The 23,584-nt window shown below is 37.0% G+C and overlaps 2 protein-coding genes and 1 long non-coding RNA gene across 8 annotated transcripts in view; 1 reads left to right on the forward strand and 2 right to left on the reverse strand.

Annotated features, from left to right (window-relative positions):
• STS (steroid sulfatase) overlaps positions 1-12,473 on the reverse strand; it is a 120,846-nt gene extending 108,373 nt beyond the window's left edge. Inside the window, exons 1-3 of one of the 5 annotated variants that reach the window (XM_064407753.1) lie at positions 12,339-12,472; positions 11,342-11,422; positions 523-793 (exon numbers count right to left, since the gene is read on the reverse strand). The gene's annotated coding sequence lies outside the window, so the exon portion shown is untranslated. Of the gene's footprint in view, positions 1-522; positions 794-1,852; positions 1,868-6,182; positions 6,257-11,341; positions 11,423-12,338 lie in introns of those variants that run through there. The other 4 variants (XM_064407758.1, XM_064407752.1, XM_064407754.1 and 1 more) reach the window with 4 other exon arrangements.
• Positions 12,213-23,584, forward strand: part of PUDP (pseudouridine 5'-phosphatase) — a 65,009-nt gene continuing 53,637 nt past the window's right edge. Inside the window, exon 1 of the mRNA XM_064407759.1 lies at positions 12,213-12,369. Within this exon, the coding sequence (XP_064263829.1) occupies positions 12,291-12,369 (79 nt within the window). The 5' untranslated portion in view covers positions 12,213-12,290. The remainder of the gene's footprint in view (positions 12,370-23,584) is intronic.
• LOC135295247 (uncharacterized) lies at positions 16,396-17,592 on the reverse strand. 2 transcript variants are annotated; one of them, XR_010357282.1, is made up of 3 exons: positions 17,511-17,592; positions 17,219-17,411; positions 16,396-16,717 (listed from the first exon to the last, which is right to left on the reverse strand). It is a non-coding gene; the product is annotated as an uncharacterized LOC135295247 (long non-coding RNA). The 2 variants fall into 2 exon arrangements; XR_010357281.1 differs by having other exon boundaries at positions 17,507-17,565.

Here is a 23,584-nt window from a genome sequence, read left to right on the forward strand (position 1 = left end):
TAGTTTTCTTCATTATAATAGTCACTTCTGTCAGCAGTGCAGAATATAAACAACAACAGACAAAAGAAGTTCTGTTTGAGACCTGTACCCTAAGACTTCCTTATGAGTATGGCTAGTCATCTGATTCTTTAGCATTGTAGACAAAAAAGAAGAGGCCATTTTTGCACCAAATTTGAAATGTTGGTCCATGATACAAAAAAATCCAAAATCAGTGTCATTGCATACCTGAAGCTGTTCAAACTTGTGTTCAAACTAAAGTGCCATAGTCACAATTCTTGTTAAGCACGTCTTAAAAAGCCATCTCAATTGTCCTGTAGTCCTGCTCTCAACTTAACTTCTCACCTAAACTACTTTTATTTCATTCATCCTCATCCCCAAACTTCTGGTCATACAATCAAGAAGCCACCCACAAACTCTTCTGCAATCCTAATCTTTCTAAATCATGCTCTACCCTATTTCAAATCCCTTGTTACTCAAGAACCCCATATCAGTGAACCATCAATGTAAACTGAGGCTAAATACCTTACGGATGCAGTGGCTCGACTCCTGTGATTCTGCTTGCCCAGGTGCTGCTATTGTCACTGCCCCTCTAGCCCTAGTCACTGCTCTGAGTGCTGCGGTGCCTCGCTGCCTGCCTCCTCCATGACTTCCCTCAACATGGGCTCTTCCACGGCCCAGCAGCACACAGTGCTCCCTACTGGCGACTGGGGCTCTCCTCTGTGTTAGCGCAGCCTCGGCTGTTGGACTGACGGAGCTTTAACATATATTTACTAAAATCCACCTACACAGCATCCTGAGGGCAAAAGCAAAATACATGTTTGGGAGAAAACAGGATCTATGGAATACATATTGTTAATGAGTCATTAAAAAACTGCATAGCAAGCAATATGTATGGTCAGATTCCGTTCCAACACTTGTTTTGGTTATACAGGCTTCTCTTTCATCTTCCTTCTTCTTGTCTCAGTATGGTTGCTCAAATGCAATTTTTTTATTTAAACCTGGCAAATACAACTTATCCAGAAGTGATGAATTTTTCTTACATTTTCCCTTTCTCTGTTACTTTTTGCCATTCTCCTCTATCTCAGAGATTCCTCTTACAGATACTCTCCCCTCAGTGGCTGTGTTTACTCCCAGTTTGCAAGTTGAATGTGTATGAGGTTACAAAGGAAAAGATTAGATTTATTTAATATCCCTTTAAAAGTTACTTGCACCTTTGAACTGAATGGACTTTTTCAGATTACATACACTGCACATGAACAAGTCGCTTCAAAACTACAAGCTTATTTCAGAACCTACCCCACTCCAAAACTATTTAACAATTCATTTCCATTTGATCCTTGAAACAGACTTCATAATCAAAATTACATACACTTTTAACATTACTTTTTAAACAACCAGAGCTTAAGTGCTAAGAAAAAACTGCTTTGGCACAGCTGGAAAACCTTCTAGCTCATAAAGACCCTCCTTTCTATTTTCTTTGAAATGCTTTCACAATTAAAGTAATGCTTATAGTCTTTTTAATCTGTTCAAAGCAGGGAATATTCTACTCCATTGCAATACCTGATAACAAAGTGCATTCTGTTACAAAATAATTTGCCACTACATTTGATAGTATCTTATAGACATGAGTGTATGGTTTCAGCAATCTCTTCTTCATTGTAAAAAATACATTGTATTAAGTTAGCGCAGAAAAGACAACATCAAATATGTTATTATTTCTCATAATTGCTAATTTCCTGCCATGAAGAATTTCTTCGAGCTGTGAAAGAATATGAACTGAAACTACACATTACCCCAATGTTTACAATATAAACTATATATAAGTGACTTTGGGGCAGAAAGGGTGTTTTACCTTGCAGCATGGAATTGTTTCAGTTTTTGCCTCTCCTATGCAAACAAGATGGCTGTGCACTTATCAGTATATGGGTACAAAGTCCAGTCATGTGAAGTGAAACAGAAGAGTGGAGGGGAAGAAGGACAACACTGAAAAAGATAATTTATACAAGACTGACAGGATTTCTTGATAAGACACTGCTTCCCTAGTACAAAAGGAAATGTTCTTATAATGGATATGTAGATATGCTTAACCAAGATGCTTGTTTTAGTTTGTTACTGAAGATCTCCTGTTAGACTTTTTCGTGAATTTGCACTGTATTTTTGGAAAACAAGGGCCATGCCAGAAACCCAAGTACATTTCTGCCTTCTGTACACATGGGAAGCATTCCTACAGAATATCTACATAGCAATTTTGTACAAACTACACTGAAACAACTTTCAAAGTATAATTTCAGATCAGCATTTTTCAAACTTTTCCATTGGAGGCACCAAATATTCTGAGATTCTCTTTTTATAAATACCATACACTATAGCTCATCCTGGTTTCTTTCATATGCATTGTCTTAGAAAATATATGTGCTCCCAGAAAATGACTGCTTCCAGAAAGCCCAAGGACCCTAACGTGAAAAATCATTCATTAAATTTCAAAAAGTCCCAGCTAGTTGACATATTACCTTCCTTCTTAGCTATTGTCCTACTCACCCCAATTTATGTATTTGTCACAAAGAAATTTGATCAGGAAGAGAAAGATGGATGTCCAAAGATTTGTGACAACTACTGCTGATGAAACTTAACAGAATCCAAACCTTACAATCTAAGTATGAAATTTTACTTTTCTTCCAGGCAAAACGTAAGAGCTCACAATGACCGTGAGAAATCAAATTGAACCAAGATTTTTGAAGAGCTGCCTAAATGCAAAGTTTAAATTACATTTTTCTGTGGTTCAGGAAATCAGTACAGCTTGTCCTGAGCTTTCCTCTGTCTATTTTAAAATAACATTCCACTTTAACAACTTTGAAAGAATTTCAAATTACCAACCTTTATCTCAAATGCTGATAGAAAATGCTAGCCCTATCTTAAGCCTTTGAAAAACTGCACTATTGTATTGCATTTATTCAAAGCTTTAGTAAGTGAATATAAAAACCATTTTCAAAAAATCTTGTCAATCTCTCTAAAATAAATAGCCAATTACTTTTTAATCCCTTTGATTAATTATATTTTTAGATTAATAATATTTTAGAATGTATTAAAAAAACCCTGTATATGGACAAAAGAAGCATTACTAGAGATACAACAGATGAGAAGCAACATTCATTTACAAAATACATTTCTTGTGTACATACACTGCAGCTATTAAATGCATAATAACTACTTACAGCAAATTTTACTAAAACAAATTATTACTGACATTCATTCAAAACCTTATGATTATGTAAATTAGAAGAAAGTAATGATAAAATAAGGATATGTATGACAAAATATAGATAAAATTTATGAAAAGCAGACTGGTCTATGTGAATTAGCATGACAATTTAAGGCATTCAACATGGAAAACCAAAATGCAGTGTATAAAGATCTATTCATTCTAACTAAAACAGTATGCAAAAAATTACAATGAGGTAATGAGTGTAAAAATAAACATCCTCTCATATCTGAGTACTGAAGGAAGACTGAATAGAGGGGATTTGTTTGTTTGTTTGTGTTTCTTTTCTGTGTTTGATTAAACATCACTAAAGGGTGCTAAAGTGACAATTACTTGCTGACTTCAAAACTTAAGCAGGAGTGAAAACTGAAATGCCAACAAAGAGGCAGCATTTAGGCATGGCCAAGCTAGTAGTATGTCACCCAGTAATGTACTCTCCAATGATCCATGTTACTTAATGAATTATATTCTCCATTTTGGCCAACAGGTGTTTTTGTGGTTTGAGTTTCTTTTTCCACATTGAAAACACAGAGTCAGATATGAACACAGAGTCCATTTTTTTTCTTTCATAATATGTTAGAAACATTATTTTTTAAGGTACTTTGGACTTTTGGTCACAAATTGGGAGTCAGTATCTACCGATTTATTTATTAATGTTCATAGGTATAAAAGAGTTCAATTCATTGAACTGGTAAAGGAAATTATGGTTTTAATTAGTGTTTGGGATAAAAAAGAGGAAGGATGCTTGACCCAATTTACTGGAATTTAGTGGTAAGGCAGAGCTGCAGCAAGTCAGACCTTTTGTTTCAGTTCATCAAAAATCTATGCCAAAGTTTTAGAAGTTTAGGATCCAACTTTATCACACTATTAAATGTTCATCTACCATGTGCAGTACAGTGTCTTGGTAAAAACAAAACATGGTACACTGCTATCTTAGCCTGCCTGGATGTTGGTGCACATGCAAATTCTTCTGCTTCCAAACAAATCTGGTAATACAAACTTGAATTTTACTTAGATTCAAATGAACCATAGCAGCAACAGAGCTAAAATGAAACAAAGGGTATTTGTTAACTTTTTTTATCATAGTGAAGCCCAAGGAATATAGCTAATTTCAAAGGATATTTTTGAAAGACACCCATAATTTAAAGATAACAGTTCTTCTGCTCTAGGGACTATGTACAAATGGTTATTGGATTCTAGAGAGCATTAAAAAACCTTCAGTGAGAAAAGATGCTTAAACTTCATTCTTCAGCTTAGTCCAAAAAAACATTGGCAAGCTTCCATCTGAAAATTGTGTAGTCATGTAGGTATCTTGATACAAAGTCATTTCATGAACTTGTGAAATCTGTGGATTGCAGAGGACTTTATACAGGTCTGAGGAAGTCCCAAAAGCTTTTGTACATAGAACTCTATGACACTGTCTAAAGGTTTGGTCTAAAGGTTTTTTTAATGGTTGTGATTAACTTTTGTTAAGACTTACACATGGGAGTTTAGCTGATGTGTTTGCTATGCCATGCAAGAATAAAGATTCAGGTTTTATAGTTGTTTTAATAATAGTTTCTGACTATCAAATAATACTGGTCTAAGGTACCGCGAGTCATAAACAGAACATGACTTTTAAACAAAGATGGGCTTGAACATGTAGGAAAAATATTTTTCATTTGATCTACAAGATCATTTATTTTATTCCCTGGATGTGATGAAGTCAGAAAAAGCATATAGATATTCATGTCCCCCCACTTTGTCAGGTCCTTCAAGAATCAACAATCATCCAAATACTGAAAAATTTAAATCGGGCAGGGTTTTACTTTATTTCCTCCAACTTCAGAAAGTTCACCTAGTTGATGGCTGGTGACAAGAATGCCACATCCTGAGTGAAGCTCTCTGCCCCCTGAAGCCTGTAGGCTTTCCTCCATGATCTGCAACTCCAGAATACACCCTAACCATGCCCCATTTCAAGACCACAACAAAAGCTTAGTTTTGGCATGGCACATTAGGATATATAGCCGATTTAATATTAAAAGTCTTGTTAATAGCTTTTGGAAAATTGTATTAGTCTAATTTTTCCAGATGAGAGCGTAACTATTAGCATAAAAAGGAAAAGTCAGTGAAAAACAGATTATGAAGCCAGGCTGTCAAACATAGTCATTAATATAATACTTATTCCCTTCTGCTTGCAGCAGTCACTGGTCTAAATGACACATACAACATTTCTGAAACAAGGATACAACAATTCATTCTTGCAGATATCTGCCTCATTAGGTTTGCAAGATAGTAGTTTTTCATACTTAAAAATGTGTAAAGAGATTTTGAACTGTATAAAGAGGTAATAAGCTCTTAATGGGCTAGAGATACTGTCCCTGATCTCTTTCACTGAAGCATGATACTGACTCTTCTTAATTAGGGAAACTACATATAGAAGCAAACCATAAAGAATATTTTAAATTGGAGAAACAGCAACAAAAGTTTTGAGCTTTTGGCTTGGCACAACATGGGGAACAACGTGACTAATCAGCAGTAAAAACCAAACTATGGCAAAGAGTAGTTCAGCTCTTATGTTACAAAGGTGTTGATCTATCGGGACTAAGAAGGCAAAAATTACTTTCTATTTGTCATTTATAAACCCCACAGCTACAATAAACGCACTCATGTGGTGGACTTCTCTAAGGATACAGAAAACCTAAAATGCTGAAGAGTAATCAAAATACTAAAAGCTTCAGAAAGCATAACTTACAGCAATAAATTAAAGAAATTAAATTTGTAAGATAAAAAACGAGTAGAGGAAAAACACAGGATAGCAAAGCAAAAGATTCACTGAAAGATTCACAAAACTTAAAGCATAATGTCTGGACAGATATTTTAAGTCTATACAATTATACTGCAAAGAATTCATCTATATCTTGAACATCTTTTGTGGTCTTACCTGCAAGTACATGAAATGGAAACACAGGACTCTTTCAAACGTGCAGTATCAGTGTAAGCAATCACTCACCTTAAAGAACTCAATGTTTGAGATTACCTGATTAAGTGGAGCTAGCTGTCTCAGGAAAAAAGTCAGGGCCTGATTGGCTTGACAACACTTGAACTTCATTGCATTCTTCTAGGTATCCCTAATAGCTAACCATCTAACTGTACTAGTATTTATGAGTGGTGTTCCTTGTTTTATAAATGTCTTCTGAAAACAAGAGACTACTATTGGTCTTCTACAAAGAACAACTCAATTGAAAATCTAAAATAAGAAATAAAGCTACATTGTTTCCTTATCTGTTTTGTTACAATACACAGGACCGAATTCCTTAAGATAGGTAAACATAAACTGAACTTAAAGTAAGTGGACAGCTTAGTGATGGAAGTATTTACTCACCCAAAAATTATTCAGCACCTTACAAGGTAGTGGTCACAAAGCCTATTTGCCATTGCCTGCACACAAGAGTATATTCTGAGATATACTACTAGTACGTTTGTGTGTCTGTACATGGGAAAAGAAGAACAGGGCAGTAGCTTCTGGGGCAAGAGAATTCAAAAAATTGAATTATGACTTGGTTGGGAGGCACACTAACTGGCAGCCAAGGAAAAGTCCCAACTCCCACAGTATGGAACAGCCAGGATGTCTAATACAACTCTGCTGCAATGGGGACTCAAGAAGCTGGCTAAGTCTGCTTGGCATTACCCCCTCTCCTCTCTGTACCATTTCTTTTTTCTAATCAGAGTTGTTATTTTTTATATGTATCAGTACAGTACTATTGTTTTTCTGCCTAGATAATTCTAGAAGCTGAGAATCACTGCAAAGAAAGAAAGGTCACAGTACTGTATGATAGCTGGCCTCCAGGTGCCCCCCTGCACTTCCCAGGCTGTCAGCATGTTCTTCCTGATCATGCAGCCATTCTGGGCTGAGTGTCAGCCAGTTCATTTATTTCCACTCAACTCTTCTGGATAGATATAAACTTCTAAGGGCACACAGCCACAGAGTAGGGAGAATGTCTGAGCTCTGGAGATTCAACTCCCCAGCTTGTTGCATCCCTAAAAGGGAACATGCATATAAAACCTGAACGTGAAGCAGCACTACAGATCAGTGGCTTAGAGACCTTGTGACCCTGAGAATCACAATTCCTTCTCTCTCTTCTCCATCTGAAGATCTAATTACCACAGCCTTCAAAAAATTTGAGCTTCGGAACCCAAGGCTGAAAGGAACCACTGGAAGGGTGACTGCATTCAGTTTCACCTTTACTGCCAGCAACCAAGTTATAGACGACTTGCTCAGAAAGGTTCACAGAATGTGCATTCCACATGACAGCAGAAATACAAAACTTTCTGATTAATCTGTAACAATCAAACTGTAGTAAAATGAACAAAATAGCAATTAAATCCACATGCAGGCATAAGACATAAAACCAAGTTAATAACAAATATTTTAGGTTCCAGTAACAATGGGAAGTTAGATAAATAAATGAAAGTTATACCATAACAAAAAAAAAAAGTTACAGCAAATCCATATCACAGGAAAAATAAAGCAGGATACAATACTTCATATAATATCTAGAGATGCAATCCCTTCTGGTCTAATCTTCCTGATAGTTTAAGGCTAAGCAGGACCCAGCCATTAGGCACTTCTGGATTTTCATTACAATGACACTGCTAACTACCTGAACAGTTTGTCTGTTTGCAGCCAATATTTTATTAAAAGACCAAAAAAGTATGTCAACAAGCTAAGTCCCAATCCATAAAGGAGAGTAAATGCTTCTCGGTGACCTTAACAAAAGCTACAGTAGCCCTAAAGCATGATATTAAGGCTTCGTTTCCCAGCTTCAGAAACTTTGTTCTGTTGTACAATCCCACCAATAAATACAGCAACTGACATCTAAAAATGAACCTTTCTATAGTGCCTCATCTAAATTTACTGAGATGAACACATATCTTCACTTCATTCTCCTGCAGCATAACACATCATCTTCCTTGCCTTTGTAACTACCTCACTTGTAACTGGTTGTCCATACCAAAATCTAGAAAACACACGGCTCTCCTATCCCTGCTTGCTTGGCTGAGAGAAGACACGTGATTGATTAAAAGAGCATATACATCCTTTTAACTTATGTAATCAATAAAACATGACCTAGATCAGGAGTTCCATGGTACTATTTAATAGCTTTAAGACATGTGGTCATCTTCCACTTTGTACTTATAAAAACATGAATTGAAACAATACAAATCATCTAATTTATAATCTTAAGGTGAAAAGCTCATGTTTGGTGACATGCAGCACTCAGAGGGGTTTCATTTTCTGAAGGCTTATAGGCTTAACTATAGCAACTGCTGAGAATCTCAGCTGATACCTGAATTTACATTTGATTCTAAATCATACCAAGTAATTTGTTCCTAATAGTGGGTTTAACAGCTGTTTATGTAAAGCATTATGAAAGCTTTTAAACTACTGGATTTATTCAAGTCTTTCGATTATTTTTTAATATTCAAACCAAAACAGATTATAATCTGTTTATCCTCTTTGTCAAGGTGTCTGCAGAAAAATAAAGTCAGTCATTTCTGTGTGAAACACATAGTGCATGATGCTCCTATGAATGGCATAAAAATATGTAAGTGAATCAGTGCTTTGAGCACAATATGAAATAGTGAAATAGGGAACTACAATTATTGAATCAAATGTATTACCTATGAAAACACTTAAGCATATTCTGGAGCTTTTACTCTCCAGGAAAGAACTCGGCCACATAAATTTCAGTGAGGTACAAAACTTCCAGCCTCAAAGTAAAGAAAACTCAAGCAAATATAGAAGTTAAAAAAAGGTTAAGACAACCTAGCACATAAAACATTGTGTTCCATACTTAATAACCCCATAGCACCTGAGTATTTTCACTTTATCTCACATTCAAGAACAATAAAACCAATGAGATTTTAACATATTATTACAAAACCAGAGAAAATAGATTTGTTTGGCACTAAGTAGGGCTACCTACAGGCAGCTAATTTAAAATGTCCAGGTGTTTAAAAAACTGAACATCCAGATATGTATGTACCTTAAAACACCATATATCTGCTTTGGTGTATCCCCAGACAGCAACATTAATTTTTACAATGTACATGAAGTTAAAATTGTGTTCTTCAGACTTTCCAGGATTCAAGTCCAGTTACAGAATTACATCTTAATTATTACATTCAAGTTCATTCTTCTCAAGAATAGGCATATATCAGGTCTGTAGGAATATAATTAATTATTGGTGTTCATAATTACTGTGCTTCAACTACAATATGCTTCCCACCACTCTAAAGTTATTGAAATCCTCATAACTCAAAGCCAGCTTCAAATAAGTAATAAAAAATAGTAGCAAGCAAAAAATCAATTCTCAAACTCAAATTTTCACTCCTTTTCAAGAAAAAAATAACCCAACAACAAAACCAAATACTACTGATGAGTCATTAGATACAGATATTTAAGACAGCTCAAACAAAACTAAGAACAGTACAATTTCTTACTATGTATTTAGAAAATTATGTTCTAATATGTTGCTTGGACTTTTACTTCATTTCATTCTGTCAGTAAAAAGACTTAATCATACAGAATAAACCTAAACAGTTTTCTATCTTGGGAAGATTTTCCTGTGTTTGAACACAGCTTTGAAGAATCAAGTAAGCTAACATCACACTGATTATCACTGATGAGCCAGAGCAAAGCAAAGCAAATTGAGGTCATCAGCCTGTCAGCAATGTGACAGTCTTGAAACGTGTACCATAGGATTTGTAACCCAGACCATTTAACCCTGAAAATGTTCAACTTCTGTATTACACTTCAATTTTGTGGGCTACTTTCACATAGATTGCCTATGACTTATTTCCACTTTAAATATTCAAAAGTTTTGCAAACCCATTGTTTTCTCAGATGAACTAGGAATTTACATGCTAAAAGTAGTAATTTTCTCTCCTTTTTAGGAGCTAGAAGCAATGGAAGTTGTGATCAAATACTTTTTTCTAATTAGAACAATAAATCAAGGTAACAAGAAAAAGCTACATCTGTTGAATAACACATTAAGGTTTTACTCTGTCACCATACATACAATTAAAAACCAGATTTTTACAATATTTCTAAATTAGAAAGTTAATAAATCTACCTCAGGTACCACTGTCATACAACATCATTACCCATCCTCTTTAAATATTTGTGTCCTACAGCAGAATTACATTATTTCTTAGGACAGTGCAACACTACCATTACAACTATTGAAATTACTATTTTTTTAAATTCCCTTTAAGAGGTTAACACCTTTTTTGACCTACTGTATTTATGATTTTGCCTCTATTGATTCTAGCTATACTCCCACCTAAGCGTGCTACAAAAGAAACTATAAATGTTTGCTGGAAACAAAACTGGAATATTGACTTGTTGCACAGTGTTTATTGCAGAAACAAAACAGCCATGGGCATTTTTAATACTCATATATTGTAAGGTTACAAAAAACCCCTCAAAGCTCAGGAGCCATTTTCTTAAATCTACACAGGAACTAATTTTATGACTACATATGGAGTTTTTAGAAGCCATTGAAGGTACTTCACACAATCCTTTTCCTAGCCTACCCAGACAAGGGCCTAAGCAGCATTATCATTATAAAATGAGACAAGATAAATAAGAGAAAACCAACCCAAAACTCAAAAAATTGTTGTTTGAAAGTCAAGTTTTATTATTCAAAAAGTACAAGTAAAGGCCAAGGATGTTTTATTTGACTTATTTCCCGAACAGGAGAAGGTGCCATGAGAATTCTGTGTCTACATTTCACACAAATGTAGGGTGAATGTACTTCCAATGGACAGGTTTTGGGCGTAGGTAAGATGCTTAACAAGCCTAAATTAAAATTCAAATATAGCTATGTGACACCTAGAGTTAAGGCTTTAAAAGTCTCCACTAACTTGCTAAAATGGTGAAACATTGCCAATTCAAATGAAGGCACTGTTAGAAAAACTGAATTGCTGCAAGGCCTACAAATGAGACAGGAGGACTCCCTCTATGTGAAGCTGCAACTAACCACTACCCTCACACAGAATGGCACAGCAGTACACATCTTCAAGCCAGTATGTCACCTTGGGAGCCTGGTATAGCTCTTTTCATGTCTGCCTCTGCAACTGGTGCTTCAATGATCTTGACGCCCAGTGGAGAGTTACCTGCAAGAAAAAATACAAAAGGGAAAACTGATGAGTAGGTGCCCTCTTTCCCTCCCAACTGCCCAGTAAAAATTGGTTGATGTGTCCATGCAGGAAGATTTTGTTTCAACTTAAGAACAGTCTTGTTTCTTGAACTTCAGAACTTCCTGAATGTTTCAGAAAAAAAACATACAACACCGAAACCAGCTTTCAATTAACCATTCTTGCACACAGCAACCTGTAAGAGATAGATTTACTCCTTCCTCACAGATTTTTTTCTCTCCATTACTTTACTCATCCCTCACAGTTTTACACAGATTTACATATTTTTGCTTCAACTATAGTCTGGTGGCAATAGTACACCTGTAAATCAAAAAAAGACCACAGGCATGCAGAAGAGACACTGTCTAACATGCCAACTTGAGAGCAACTGTTCTGTATTTCCCGCCAGCAGCATCAAACAGGATTCAGGAATCACAAAATAGGTCTGGTTGGAAGGGACCACCATGGGTCGTCAGGGCCAACCTCCCTGCTTAAGCAGGGTCATCCCAGAGCACAGAATGACATCCAAATTGCATAAATGGCATCCAAATGGTTGTTCTTGAATGTTTCCAGAGAGGGAGACTCCACAACCTCTCTGGGCAAGAAGCACTGTTCTGCAAGATAAGAGGCCCCAAGAAGAAAAATGGACTTTGCTTAAAAAAGTAGAACAAGACAGAACAAAGGTCCGGCCGGCCGGCCCGGCCCGGCCCGGCCCGCCCAGGGTGCCGCTATAAACCGCCGCCCTACCCCGACCTCCCCGTTAGGTTTCCGGCCCGGCCAGTCTCGCACCGCGCGGGCTCCATCTGCCTCGGCTCCTGCTCCTGCACTCCGGCTGCTCTGCCTCGCCATGGCCGCTTCCTCCTCCTCGGCGGCCGGGCTGCGCCCGGTCACTCACCTGATCTTCGACATGGACGGGCTGCTGCTGGGTGCGTAGCCTGAACCCCTCTCCCCTCCACGGCCAGGTCCCCGCTCCGCTCCGCCAGGCCCGGCCCGCCTGTCCCGACTGCGAGGGGCCGTAGCTGGCGGCGAGCAGCCTCTTTCCTTTCCCTTCCTTTTCCCCTCCCCTCCCCTCCGCCTCCCACGGCCGGAGCAGCCCCGGCTGTGGCTGCTCGTTCACGGCCTCGCTCCGGGCGAGCAGCCAGAACGCCCCGGGCGGCGCTGCTAAAACCAGAGTGAAGGGATTAAAGCAACAGGAAACGAGTTAATTTCTTCTACTCTTTCCGCTACTTGCTGCCTTTCGGGCGCAGATTTCGCCTTAAAGTAATAGACCAGGGGCTGGGCGTGAGCGAGGGCTGAGCGAGGTTGTGGTGGCTGTGGGGAGGGCGGTGAGGGGCAGGCTGGGGCTGGCAGCCAGGGCAGGTGGGGAGGGAGCAGAACGGGCATGGGGCTGAGGGACCCCCGGGCCGCGCACTGCCGAGGGCCGGGAGCAGCGGGTCTCGGAGGGCTGGACAGCGCTCGGCGGCGTTCAGAGCTACCTGCTCCAACTGACGAGCCTGGACACCACTCTGATAGTTTTCTCTTGGTCTGGTATTAGTAAACTTTCTGCTTTACAGGATTACTCTATAGCTTGATGCTTCCCATCCTGCAGCTCGATTAGATCTTGATGTTTGAATAGTTGCTATAACTAGGACAGTTTTTAAGCCTGCTCTTAACTATTTGCTGAATCAGGATCCTCTGGTGAGGAATAATAGAGTACTTTGGCATATTACTTAGTTATTGAAATAGTTATTGTGAGTTATCACATAGAAAGGAGTTCTGGATGTAGATGAATTCCTAAAAGGTGTGAACTGGAGGTGTGTGCCTTCTTTCTGAAAAACCTGAATTGTTGCAGTTTCTAGGAAGACTGCTGTGAAGTCTGATGAATTACAGTGTTTCCAAGAAATGTGCACTTTTCCCTCCTTCAGGGCTATAACATGTGAAGGTGATCCACATTTACCTTCTAAAACAAAAATGGCTATGCTATGCAAAACAGTGATTGAGTTGCATTTAGATTTTAGTTGCATTTTCAACTTCATCACTGGAGTCTCAAATAGCCTGGGGATACGCACACACACACACATATATATATATGTGTGTGTGTGTGTGTGTGTGTGTAATCCTATAATCTAGAACCAGTTATTTTAATTTCATTGTTAGAAGTTTCAGGAAAGTTTTTTTTAGTTACTACTGCTCTTTGTCAGAAGCTGGAAATCTCCTTCACGCAGACAATAGTCAACAGGACAGTATTGGTAATGATACATGTATGTGACTTCTTCTATTTTAAAAAGTTACATATAAAAACGTATGTACTGGATTTCAGAAATCTTTCAGCTGCAAGGAATTAGACTGAAAATACTCTTCCAGTATCTTCCAGTACAGAGGAGTAAAAGTGACACTACCTTGGTGATTTTCATTATGTGCACTTCATTTCAGAGGACTTCAGTATGTTTCAGCCTCTGAATACTATGAAACGTTTAACATTCTCGGTGAGCCTGTTTGTTTCATGGCCCTTGTCATGAAAGTAAGTGACCCTTGGGAGGCAAAAAGGCTTTCAGGAGACTGCTTGGACTTTCCCAACATTCCTAAATGTTTCAAGAAATTTGGAATAATTTGGGGGAAAGAGTGATAAAAGGCTTACACAAATTAGATTCCCTCTGCCCAACCTATCTACTGTAAATATTCTGTATGAGACAAATGTTCATATTGATGTTAACCTACCTAAGAACCCTGAATTTTCTTATGAAATTTCTAATGTGTCACATAGTGTTCATTAGAGGTGATAAATAGAATAACATACATATTTCAAGAAGCTACAGAAATGGCCCAAATGTACTTCCTTTCAAAGAGCACAAATAAAAATTTTGGTATTGAATATCTATTATTGCTAACTTTTTTAAGTGGTTGGTTGATTGCATAGTTTAGAATCAAATTTAGACATTTGATTGCAATTTTTAGAATCTGAAGCTTCAGGTTTTTCAAAAATTTTTCCAAACAAAGTAGTGTCTGCAAGTGTACATGATTATTTTTATATGTTTTCACCTAAACCCTACTGATCTTATCAAATAAATATAAATTGATCTATAAATTATGAGAAAAATTGAGCATTAAATTTATAGGATGTAACATGCCGTGAACTTGCTTTCTGTAATTGACATACTTCTGTTTAAAGAAGGTAGGATATCTTCTGATAGACAGATTTCCAAAATCTTGGTGGGTATAAAGTGCTTAAATGAGGAGTTCACAAGGTTCTTGACTTTGGAAACAATCCAAGTGTTACCCTATAAAACCTGCAGCCTATACTTTACTAGCTAATCCTTGGCTATGTGAATGTTGCTGAGTCTGATCAACTGATATTTTATCTCCCCCCTCCCTCTAATATAATTGAGGCTGATTAAGTTGTCCTTGAGTTGCACCTTGGTGTATCAACTTACTTTCAACACAGAAGTTACTGCTTCTGAGCTGCCTGTGGAAGTCCTTCAACCCTTTCATCCAGAGTCCTTCTGTATCATTGTTTCAAAGGTTGTCTAACACCAGTTTTTTCTGCATTCCTAATCAATGCAATGTATTCTTCCTTTTTTTTTTATTACCTAATCTTTCCCTTTGAGCTCTTGGATGAAATCTTAGGGGTGATCACGCACTGTTCACCTGTCTGTCAGCCTCCTTTGTCTGCATTTCTAATCAATGCAATCTACCCTTCCTTTTTTTTATTACCTAATCTTTCCCTTTGAGCTCTTGAATAGCATCTTAGGGGTGATCACGCGCTGTTCACCCGTCTGTCAGCTTCCAGCAGGCTCCTCTCCATAGGGGTCTGTCGCGTGACACCTCCTCCCAAGGTCAGGTCAGCTCTGTGCTGCCATGTGCTTCTGCAGGTGCATGCCACAGCCTGCAGCTCAACTCCATCCCATCCCTTCCCAAAGCATAAGGATCATTGAGTCCAGCTCCTTGCAGGACTTCTGAAAACTAGAACAGAGGACTAAGAGCCTTGTCCAAATGCTCCTTGAACTCTGACAGCCTTGGTGCCATGATGACTGCTTGGGGGAACCAGTTCCAGTGACTGATCACCCTCTCATTAATTATCATAGTTGCTTGTGCACTGTGTAGGAGAAAGGAAGGAATAACTACATGTCAATTTATGTTGTACTGCTGTACTTTCTCAGGAAAAAAAAAACAAAAAACAAACCCAAAACAAAAATAAACCACATCAAAACCTCCCAGCACTTTAATTAAGGCATTACATTTCTTAAGTTAAATTTCTACTTCATTTCCTACAGCAAATAATGACATTAAATGCTCAGAATAGTAGATTGCTTTTTAAAAAAATGTGGTAGTCTGTACCTACAGAAGAGTACTGTTCTAACCACTAGTGTGTGGTATAGTTTAAAATATTAAATTATTTTTAAAATTAATTAATTATTATAATAATAAAATAATTAAATATAATAAATTAAATAATAATATTAGAAATATTAAACCTACTTATGCACTTATCCAGCACATAGTACAGGGTTAACAGATGATAAGAATAACAAAAACAACTGAAACTAGAGAAATTTTATTCCTAAATTAATCCTGTTATTATAGTTGTGCAGTTTGGATCCTGGCATTTTAGCATATTGTCAAAACATACAAAATCAATGCTAAAGATAGAGAAGAAATCTATTTAACTTGTGCAAAATATAAAACTAGAGCAATGCGTAGTCGCTCTATTTTATAAACTCACTGCATAAGTTTCTTTTTAAGCTATGATAAGTAGCTCAAAAAGCTACAATTGTTATATAATTGTAGGCAATAGCTACCCTACTATTGAAACACAAATAGGATTGAATGTTGCCTTTGATGATCTGTGGTTAAATTTTTAGAGAGCTGAAAACATTTAAAATTCTCTACAAGCTACATGTGTAATGTGAAAAACATGTTCACTCTCTTGTGAAAGTTTAAAAATTTTATTAAAGGATGATAGGAGATAAGGACCATAAAGCAAAGGTTATTATGGCCAGATGCATATTGGCACTCATCTGAAACCACACCATCACCTTCGGGGATACCCCTTAAATACCTTTTCACTTACATCAGCTTGTTGCATGTTCATAGATCTGTATGCACATCCATAAACTAGCTTACATTTTCTAGGAACTATTTTACATGGCTCCTCCTTGGCTCCACCTTTTTAGAGCTTGCACGTTTCTGGGCTGTGGTTTTGGCTCCTCTTTATCACCTCTAGTCTGGGCCTTGGTCCATACTTTCTTCAAATGGTGAGCGCTGATAGTTGGCATATCTGTAGTAGGTGTCCTCATGCTGTGTTCATTGAATGTTATCCCGTCCAAGCAGACATTTTAACACAAGCATAACTATTTCAATACTATGTCTAAGCTTAATTAACAGAAATACAAACTGTATCTTTATAGCCATGTTACTTTAACACCACACATATAAAACCCATTTTAATACTTGCAAAAAGCCAATATTATAATATGTATCTATAACATGTAATATTAACCTTTCCCAACTGACAAATGAACTTAGGAAAATGGCTGCAAAGATAAGATATTTCTTAGCATTGTGCTTAAAGCTGAACTAGAGCTAAATTAACATGCAAAGAGGATGACACTTTAGTATAGGAAGTTTAGTCATGTATTTATTTTTGTTTAAATTTATCCTAGGAGTAAGGATTGTTTAATGTAAATTATTATCCTTGTCAGTGCCCTTAGTGTTGGAAAAGAGTATCTTTACATGCGATAAATCAGTGTGTTCACGCATGAGAGATGGTTTCTAAAGCAGCTTAGTTTTGTAAGATACCTTCACCATAACTCAAAGTCATGCACAGGTATGCTAGCTAGTGACCATTTCCAGAGGGCTGAAAAGTAGTTAAGGCAACTGGTATCAGAAGTTGTTGCTTTTGTAGCCGCTGTCTCCTTTGTGTGGAGACAGCTGTGTTTTGTGCCACTTCTAAGACACTTCTGCATGGCCGGCCAGACACGTCATCTCTGGTCTACAATATTGAAGGAATTAGCTTGCAGTTAAATTTGTTGTAGTGTTGTGAGATTCACAAGAATTTCAGCATGTTTTCTTTCTCCCCAGTGTTACCTACTCATTGTCACAAGGTCAGAAGTCAAAAATGTACTCTTGCTTTCATTTTATTGCACATGTTGCCTAGGAGATGGCTGTTACAAGGAAGCTGATGAGAGTTCCATGCTGGAGTTTGCTTATGTGCATGCTGTCTTTTATTTAAAACAGCTTCCTAGTTCTTCTGCATCCAAGCAAATAACACCAATTCTATTAAACATCAGTCCTCTCTAGATTGGTCTATGTTGTGCCTTAAGTGCAAGAATTAATCTTCTTAGGCTATAACCTGGCAATCTTTGTAAGCCTATTTTCTGCTTCTGTGTAGTTGAAACTTACTTTCTTGTCATTCTCACATTCCATCTGATTTTGGGAACAAAGAGGGAAAGGAAAATATTCTCTTGCCCCTGTGTTCAGTATTTGAAATGTGTTGCAAAACTAAAGAGATTAAGGATATTATTGGATTAGAATACCCTATAGATGCTTCATGAGCAAATCTCGGACATAAGTAAAACAGCTCCTCTTTGAGAATTAGCTAACCATAAAGACAGTAAATAAGATTTGTCATATACTTGAAAGCTAACATTTTAATTTAACAGCAAGAAAAATTTTGGCAAGAACATTACAAACATACTAACCCAGAGTCTGACTTCTGTTATTCCCTTGATTGATTTGTGAATTGTCCATCCACATGGTTGCTTGTTTGTGATTAGAATAATCCAGAATCAGAGTAAGTTCAGCATTCAACTGGGGTTTTTTTTGTGGGTTTTGGTTTTGATTTCTGTAGTGGCTACCACATTTCAAAATGCCATGGGCAACATTAACAATGATATTTTTTTTCTTGAGAAATTAACCAAGGAATGCTCCAAGCTGAAAGATCTGTGATTTGATTTTAATGTTGCACAGAAATTACACACAAATGCAGTGTATTTTTGGGGCTTATTTATGAGTTGTCCCAGACCCAAAACATTTGGCTGTAAAGTAAGAAAAAAAAAAAAAGAGAAACCACATGCCAAACAAGTTAATCCCAAGAGTTTTCCAATTTCCATTTCAATAATGTGGCTTTTGTTTTCTGACTGTTACGCACTTGCAATTGTATAGAGAGCCGATAGTAAGTGGAGAGGTATGTTTTGAAAATGCTGGGAGTGTAAAGGTTGTGTTTAGTGATTTTAGAGGTGCATACAGCAGTTTGACCATTTATAAAAATTAGTCTCTTCCTATGCCTAAAAGCAGATTTTCAAATCTGTTTGTAGATGATAAGAATTTGTTGCATACATAAACTGTCACGTGCATAAAGTTCCAATTATTTTTCTTTGAATGTAAATAATAAGGTGTCATAAATGGAACAGAATTTCACACAAAGAAAAGGTGCATAGAATTATAATAACACAATTTCTAGCTGCTGTATTCCAATTTTCTTCTTACTTAAGAAGAAAAACAGCATTAACAACCCTGGATTTATTATTCTACATACTGGCAATAGTTACACTGTACCAGCTCTGCAGCTCTTGTTTTGAGTAGCTGTAATTCATTCATGTAGCCTTGTTGTGAGTTGGCTAATTGAGCTCTTGAGAGTGGAATTTTTCAGAACATCTTAATTTGGGCCAGGCAGTTTCTGGTCTATGAATTCTGCTGATATATTTTCTCAGGGACACAATACCACTCTTGAATACTGGCATTTATACTTCTAATGGAGGAGGAGGAAGGGTGATTGTGGTTGCTATTATTTTTAACTCTTTTTCTTTTATATTGTCAACAGACCTTAATGAAGATGATAATTTTCACACTATGGCCATTGCTCTTTTTAAGACCAGGAACTATGTTAACTAAAAATACAGAAGCAATTAAGCCAAATATGTTCTCCTCTCAAACTTTATTGCATTCATTATGGACATCTCTGGCATGAAGTAGATACTGCTAATGATTGTTGCTGCTCATATTATGTGTTTATGTACATCTTTGTATTGATACTAATTTCTTTCATAAGACTACTGAGAATTATATAACCAAGATAATTTTTGTGGCTTACAATGGTTCTCTCAAAGGCTCCTGACCTTGACTTATCCCTTTTTGCCACTCTTTGATTATAATATTAAGAAAATAATTGTTCTGACCTAAGGTTTGTTGAGGTGGTGTTGACCTTCATCAAGATTTTTTTTGATACTTAGGGAAAAACCATCCTGTATTTTTAGTCTCTGTTTTTTCTTCCTTTGCTTCAATAACTGGTGAAGAATATGTCTTTTGTGGCTCTTTTTTTTAATGGCTAAAAACTTTTTTGAACTTTTTTTTTTTTAAGCAATATTTTTTTTCTTGGAGGGTTGCATACCTGTTGACAGTATCAATTGTTGCTGTCTCCATGTATGTTTTCTGTTCTTGTGCAGTTTTTAATAATATTTTTATTCCTCTTATAATGAGTTCCATATTCAGTAGTAGTTTGGCAATATATCTGATGCTGCATTTTGGAAAAACTTTCATCTAAACTTACATTACTCTTTCTCATGTACTTTTCCAAGCTCTATATATATATATAGCTGGTTTATTTTTAAAATGTATTCTTACTCTTCTTCCTCTTTCTCTTTAGAGATATATGACATATTTTTGTAAAAGTCATCAAATAAGTACTAATAGACTGTGTCTCATGAAGCAAGTTAATTTATAGTTCTTGAATGATTTCCTTTGGGCTCTGTGGGAAGAGATAGGATAGAAATGAGTTACAGGCTGTGGCACGTGCCCGCAGAACTTCATGGTGGCACAAAGGAGCATGTGGTGTCACAAAGGAGCACGTGGTGGCACAGAGAAGCTCTCTCCACCTGACCTTGGAGGAGGAGGTGCCACCTGGCAGAGCCCTGTGGAAAGGAGGGTGCCAGAAGCTGACAGATGATGAACAGCACATGATCACTCCATAGAAGGACATTTAGAAAGTGTGTTGCTGACGTGGCAACATGGGATAGGTCAGGTAGTGAGAAGTACCATGTGAGGAAATACTGTACCTTGACAAAGTGTATAAAACCAGCTGGTTTCTTTGAATAAAGGATTCAGATACTATCTGTCTAAGTCCATGCTTCAGTCATTACAGGGCACCACTTATAGGTTAGCACTCCAAACACTGCTTTTTTCTCTGCTGCTTGTTTTTAGATTGCCTCTGCCTGTGTGTGGTTCTTTTGGATAAGTTTCACATGCAGTTTGTCTCAGGGTAATGGAAAGCATTTAAGAGGAAAGCCCACTTTATTATTTGTCAGTCCAGTCTTTCTGTCTAACATCTATGTGAATGCGCTCATGACCTTTGTCACTATATAATATAGGCAGTGTTACAGTGTCTCATTCTTCCAGCTCATTAATGTGTGCTCTGTGACCTGCTGCAATAGGGCCTCGTGTCACCTTTGCTCTCCACAGGATGGGCTCGTGCTAGCCCTTTGCAGCAGATCTGTGCTGGCACGTGCTGCACTCACTGGGTTTGCTGCCAAGCTGCTCGGCCCTGGGCATGGGTTGTCTGCTGTGCATAAATATGAGTTCACTCAGGTTCTCTTTCACAGTGTCACTGAGACAAGAGAAAATACCCACTTTATGTCAGGGCATCTTTTGGAACGTTGTGTCTTCAAAATTATCTTCTGCTTTAATCGCTCCATTTGTGTATAATGTAAGCTGATACAGAGTACCGATTCAAACTAATAGGATATACCTTTATTTGATTACTGACCACTAATAAGTGGGATTCTATTTTTTGGATTGGGATGTTTTATGAGTTTGACACTGGTACTGGTAATTTGGGAACATTTCTAAGCAAGAGGAAAAAAAATTGTACTACCACTAGAATAATTAAATGAAAGATAATGTGTGTTTAAGGAAAAAAATTAGGATTATAGTGTATCAGAAGCTTTGAAATATGAGAAATTAAATGGTTTAAGGTGGAGGATGAGTATACAGAGACATATTTCATTTGAATAAATTGTTCTGTGGTAAAGTTATTTTTCTTTATTTGTTTTGTAGTTTACATACAGTAACCTCCTCTGACCTGTCTCTCCAGGGCAGAAGAGTATACTCATGCATGCCTATAAAGTGACATAACCTTGGATAATGTCAGCATTCTGCTACGAGATCATTATTACAAAAAATTACACCATGTGAAATGCTGGATCTTTTCATGCTAGGACTGAGTCTTCTCTATAGCGTTATATTATTACTGGACTAACAAAATGTTCTTTGCTTTATGGCTCAGGGGAGATGGAGCCATAAAGAGCTTATCACTGTGTAATAAATTTCTAGTCTTTAAAAATTAAAAACAGTGTTTCATGGGGAACATGTCTCGGGAAAATGAAAGTATTTGGGCCACTAAGGTATTATAGTCCGTCTAATTGCTATTCTGCTGCCTAATAACTTTCACTGTTATTATTGTTGTAGATCATATTTTTCTTATATTTATCCTTCTAACATTTTTAATTTAAATGTTTTCGTTTTTTAATGGATGAAGGCATCTAAGAGTAAAGAGCAAGAAGGAGTGTTGCTGTTCTAGTTTTTTGTGTTCTAAAATGTCAAATGTTTTATGTGTCAGTTGATTGCAAATTCTAAAGTATTGCAACATTTAATTCCTTGGAATGTTTGATTCAGAGTTCATTTTGCATAGTTTACCGTTTATCATGGTTTTGCCTTTTCCAAAATGGAAGTGAACTATTCCCCTTATTCTTTGCCAACTTGTTTTAGAGAGCAGGGAGTGAGTATATGGATTTAACAGTAACAAGATAAAATTCTAAGTTCTTAAGTTAAAAAAAAAGTTTTACATCTTTGTACCTCTTTTCATAAAGTGCCAGTTGTACTATTTTTACTACTACTACTACTACTACTACTACTACTAATAATAATAGTAGTAAAGGGTTCTATTTTAGGGATTTAAAAAAATCAGTTTTACTCACTAATTGTAGTCAAAGTTTTAAAGAACTTTTGTTGTATGTTTTAGCTGCCTATTGCATGAGTCTTCATACCTACCTCAATAACCTCATATTTTACCACTGCAGAATTTCTGGGTGGCTGTGACCTGTCACATGCAACCTCTCCTGCCCAGGCTGGCCCCTGACCTGCTGTCCAAGGAGAGCTTTCTGCAGTCTGCTGTGGCACCACTACTGCTGTCTCTCTTTTCCTCTCCTAGGAAAAGCAGGATGGTGCAGAAGGGTGACAGTCTGCACATGTATTCGGAGAAGACTTGAAATAACATGTGCCATGAGTGTTTCTACGTCCTAGGGTGCACATATAGGCTGTGATTTCCAAAAGTCTATACACTGGACCCCAAGGAGTAACTGCACTTATTAATGGCAGTGTTAACAGTGTCTAAGAGTTTATGCTTACACATGTATGCAAATATACTTTATACAGCAGTTTTCATATGGCGTCTTGGTCTCCTAGGGAATGTCTTAGCTTTGCTTGCTTCTTGGGAGGTGTCAGCATTAGAATATTTTTGTATTTTATGTTTATTGTTTTTTCTAAGATTGCTCTAAATTCTGCATTTATCAGATATGGATATATGAATATCATTCCTTGGATATGTTAAGTGTTGCTTTTGTCTCAAATACTTTTCATAAATAGAAGGTCTTTGAAATGTTATTATAGAGTTAGGCTTTCTGTATTGTTAATTCATTTTTTGTTCTAGGTATCTGTTTCTTTTACACACTCTAGAACTTTTTAAATAATATTCCTTATGTTTGGAAATTTTCCAGTGCTCTACAAAACCCTGCAATTCCTGTTTAAAGCTTTAGAGATACAGAGGATGTCTTTTCATGTGTGTGTATGTATACAAAGGAGAGAATTCTTTTAATTTAAATAACTATTAAGATAATGAGCAGCTCTTCAGTAACTCTGAAGTTGTCAAAGAGAAATGCCTTAAAGATATGGCAAAAATTGCTTGAAGAAGTCTCTTAGCATAGTGGAGAGCTAACAGTAAAACCGGATTATAGGGCTTATGTTTATTAAACCAGGCCTGGTTTTTCCCTAATCAAAACTCCTGGCCTTAAGAGTTAACATTTCAGGATCTGTAGCTGGTACCTGTCTGCATTATACTGGTTAAAGTGCTCTTGACATAAATCCTCATGTTTCCCCTGCCTCTCCCATAGATAA

Source organism: Passer domesticus, chromosome 2 (assembly GCF_036417665.1).
Source record: "Passer domesticus isolate bPasDom1 chromosome 2, bPasDom1.hap1, whole genome shotgun sequence".
NCBI classification, from domain to species: domain Eukaryota; kingdom Metazoa; phylum Chordata; class Aves; order Passeriformes; family Passeridae; genus Passer; species Passer domesticus.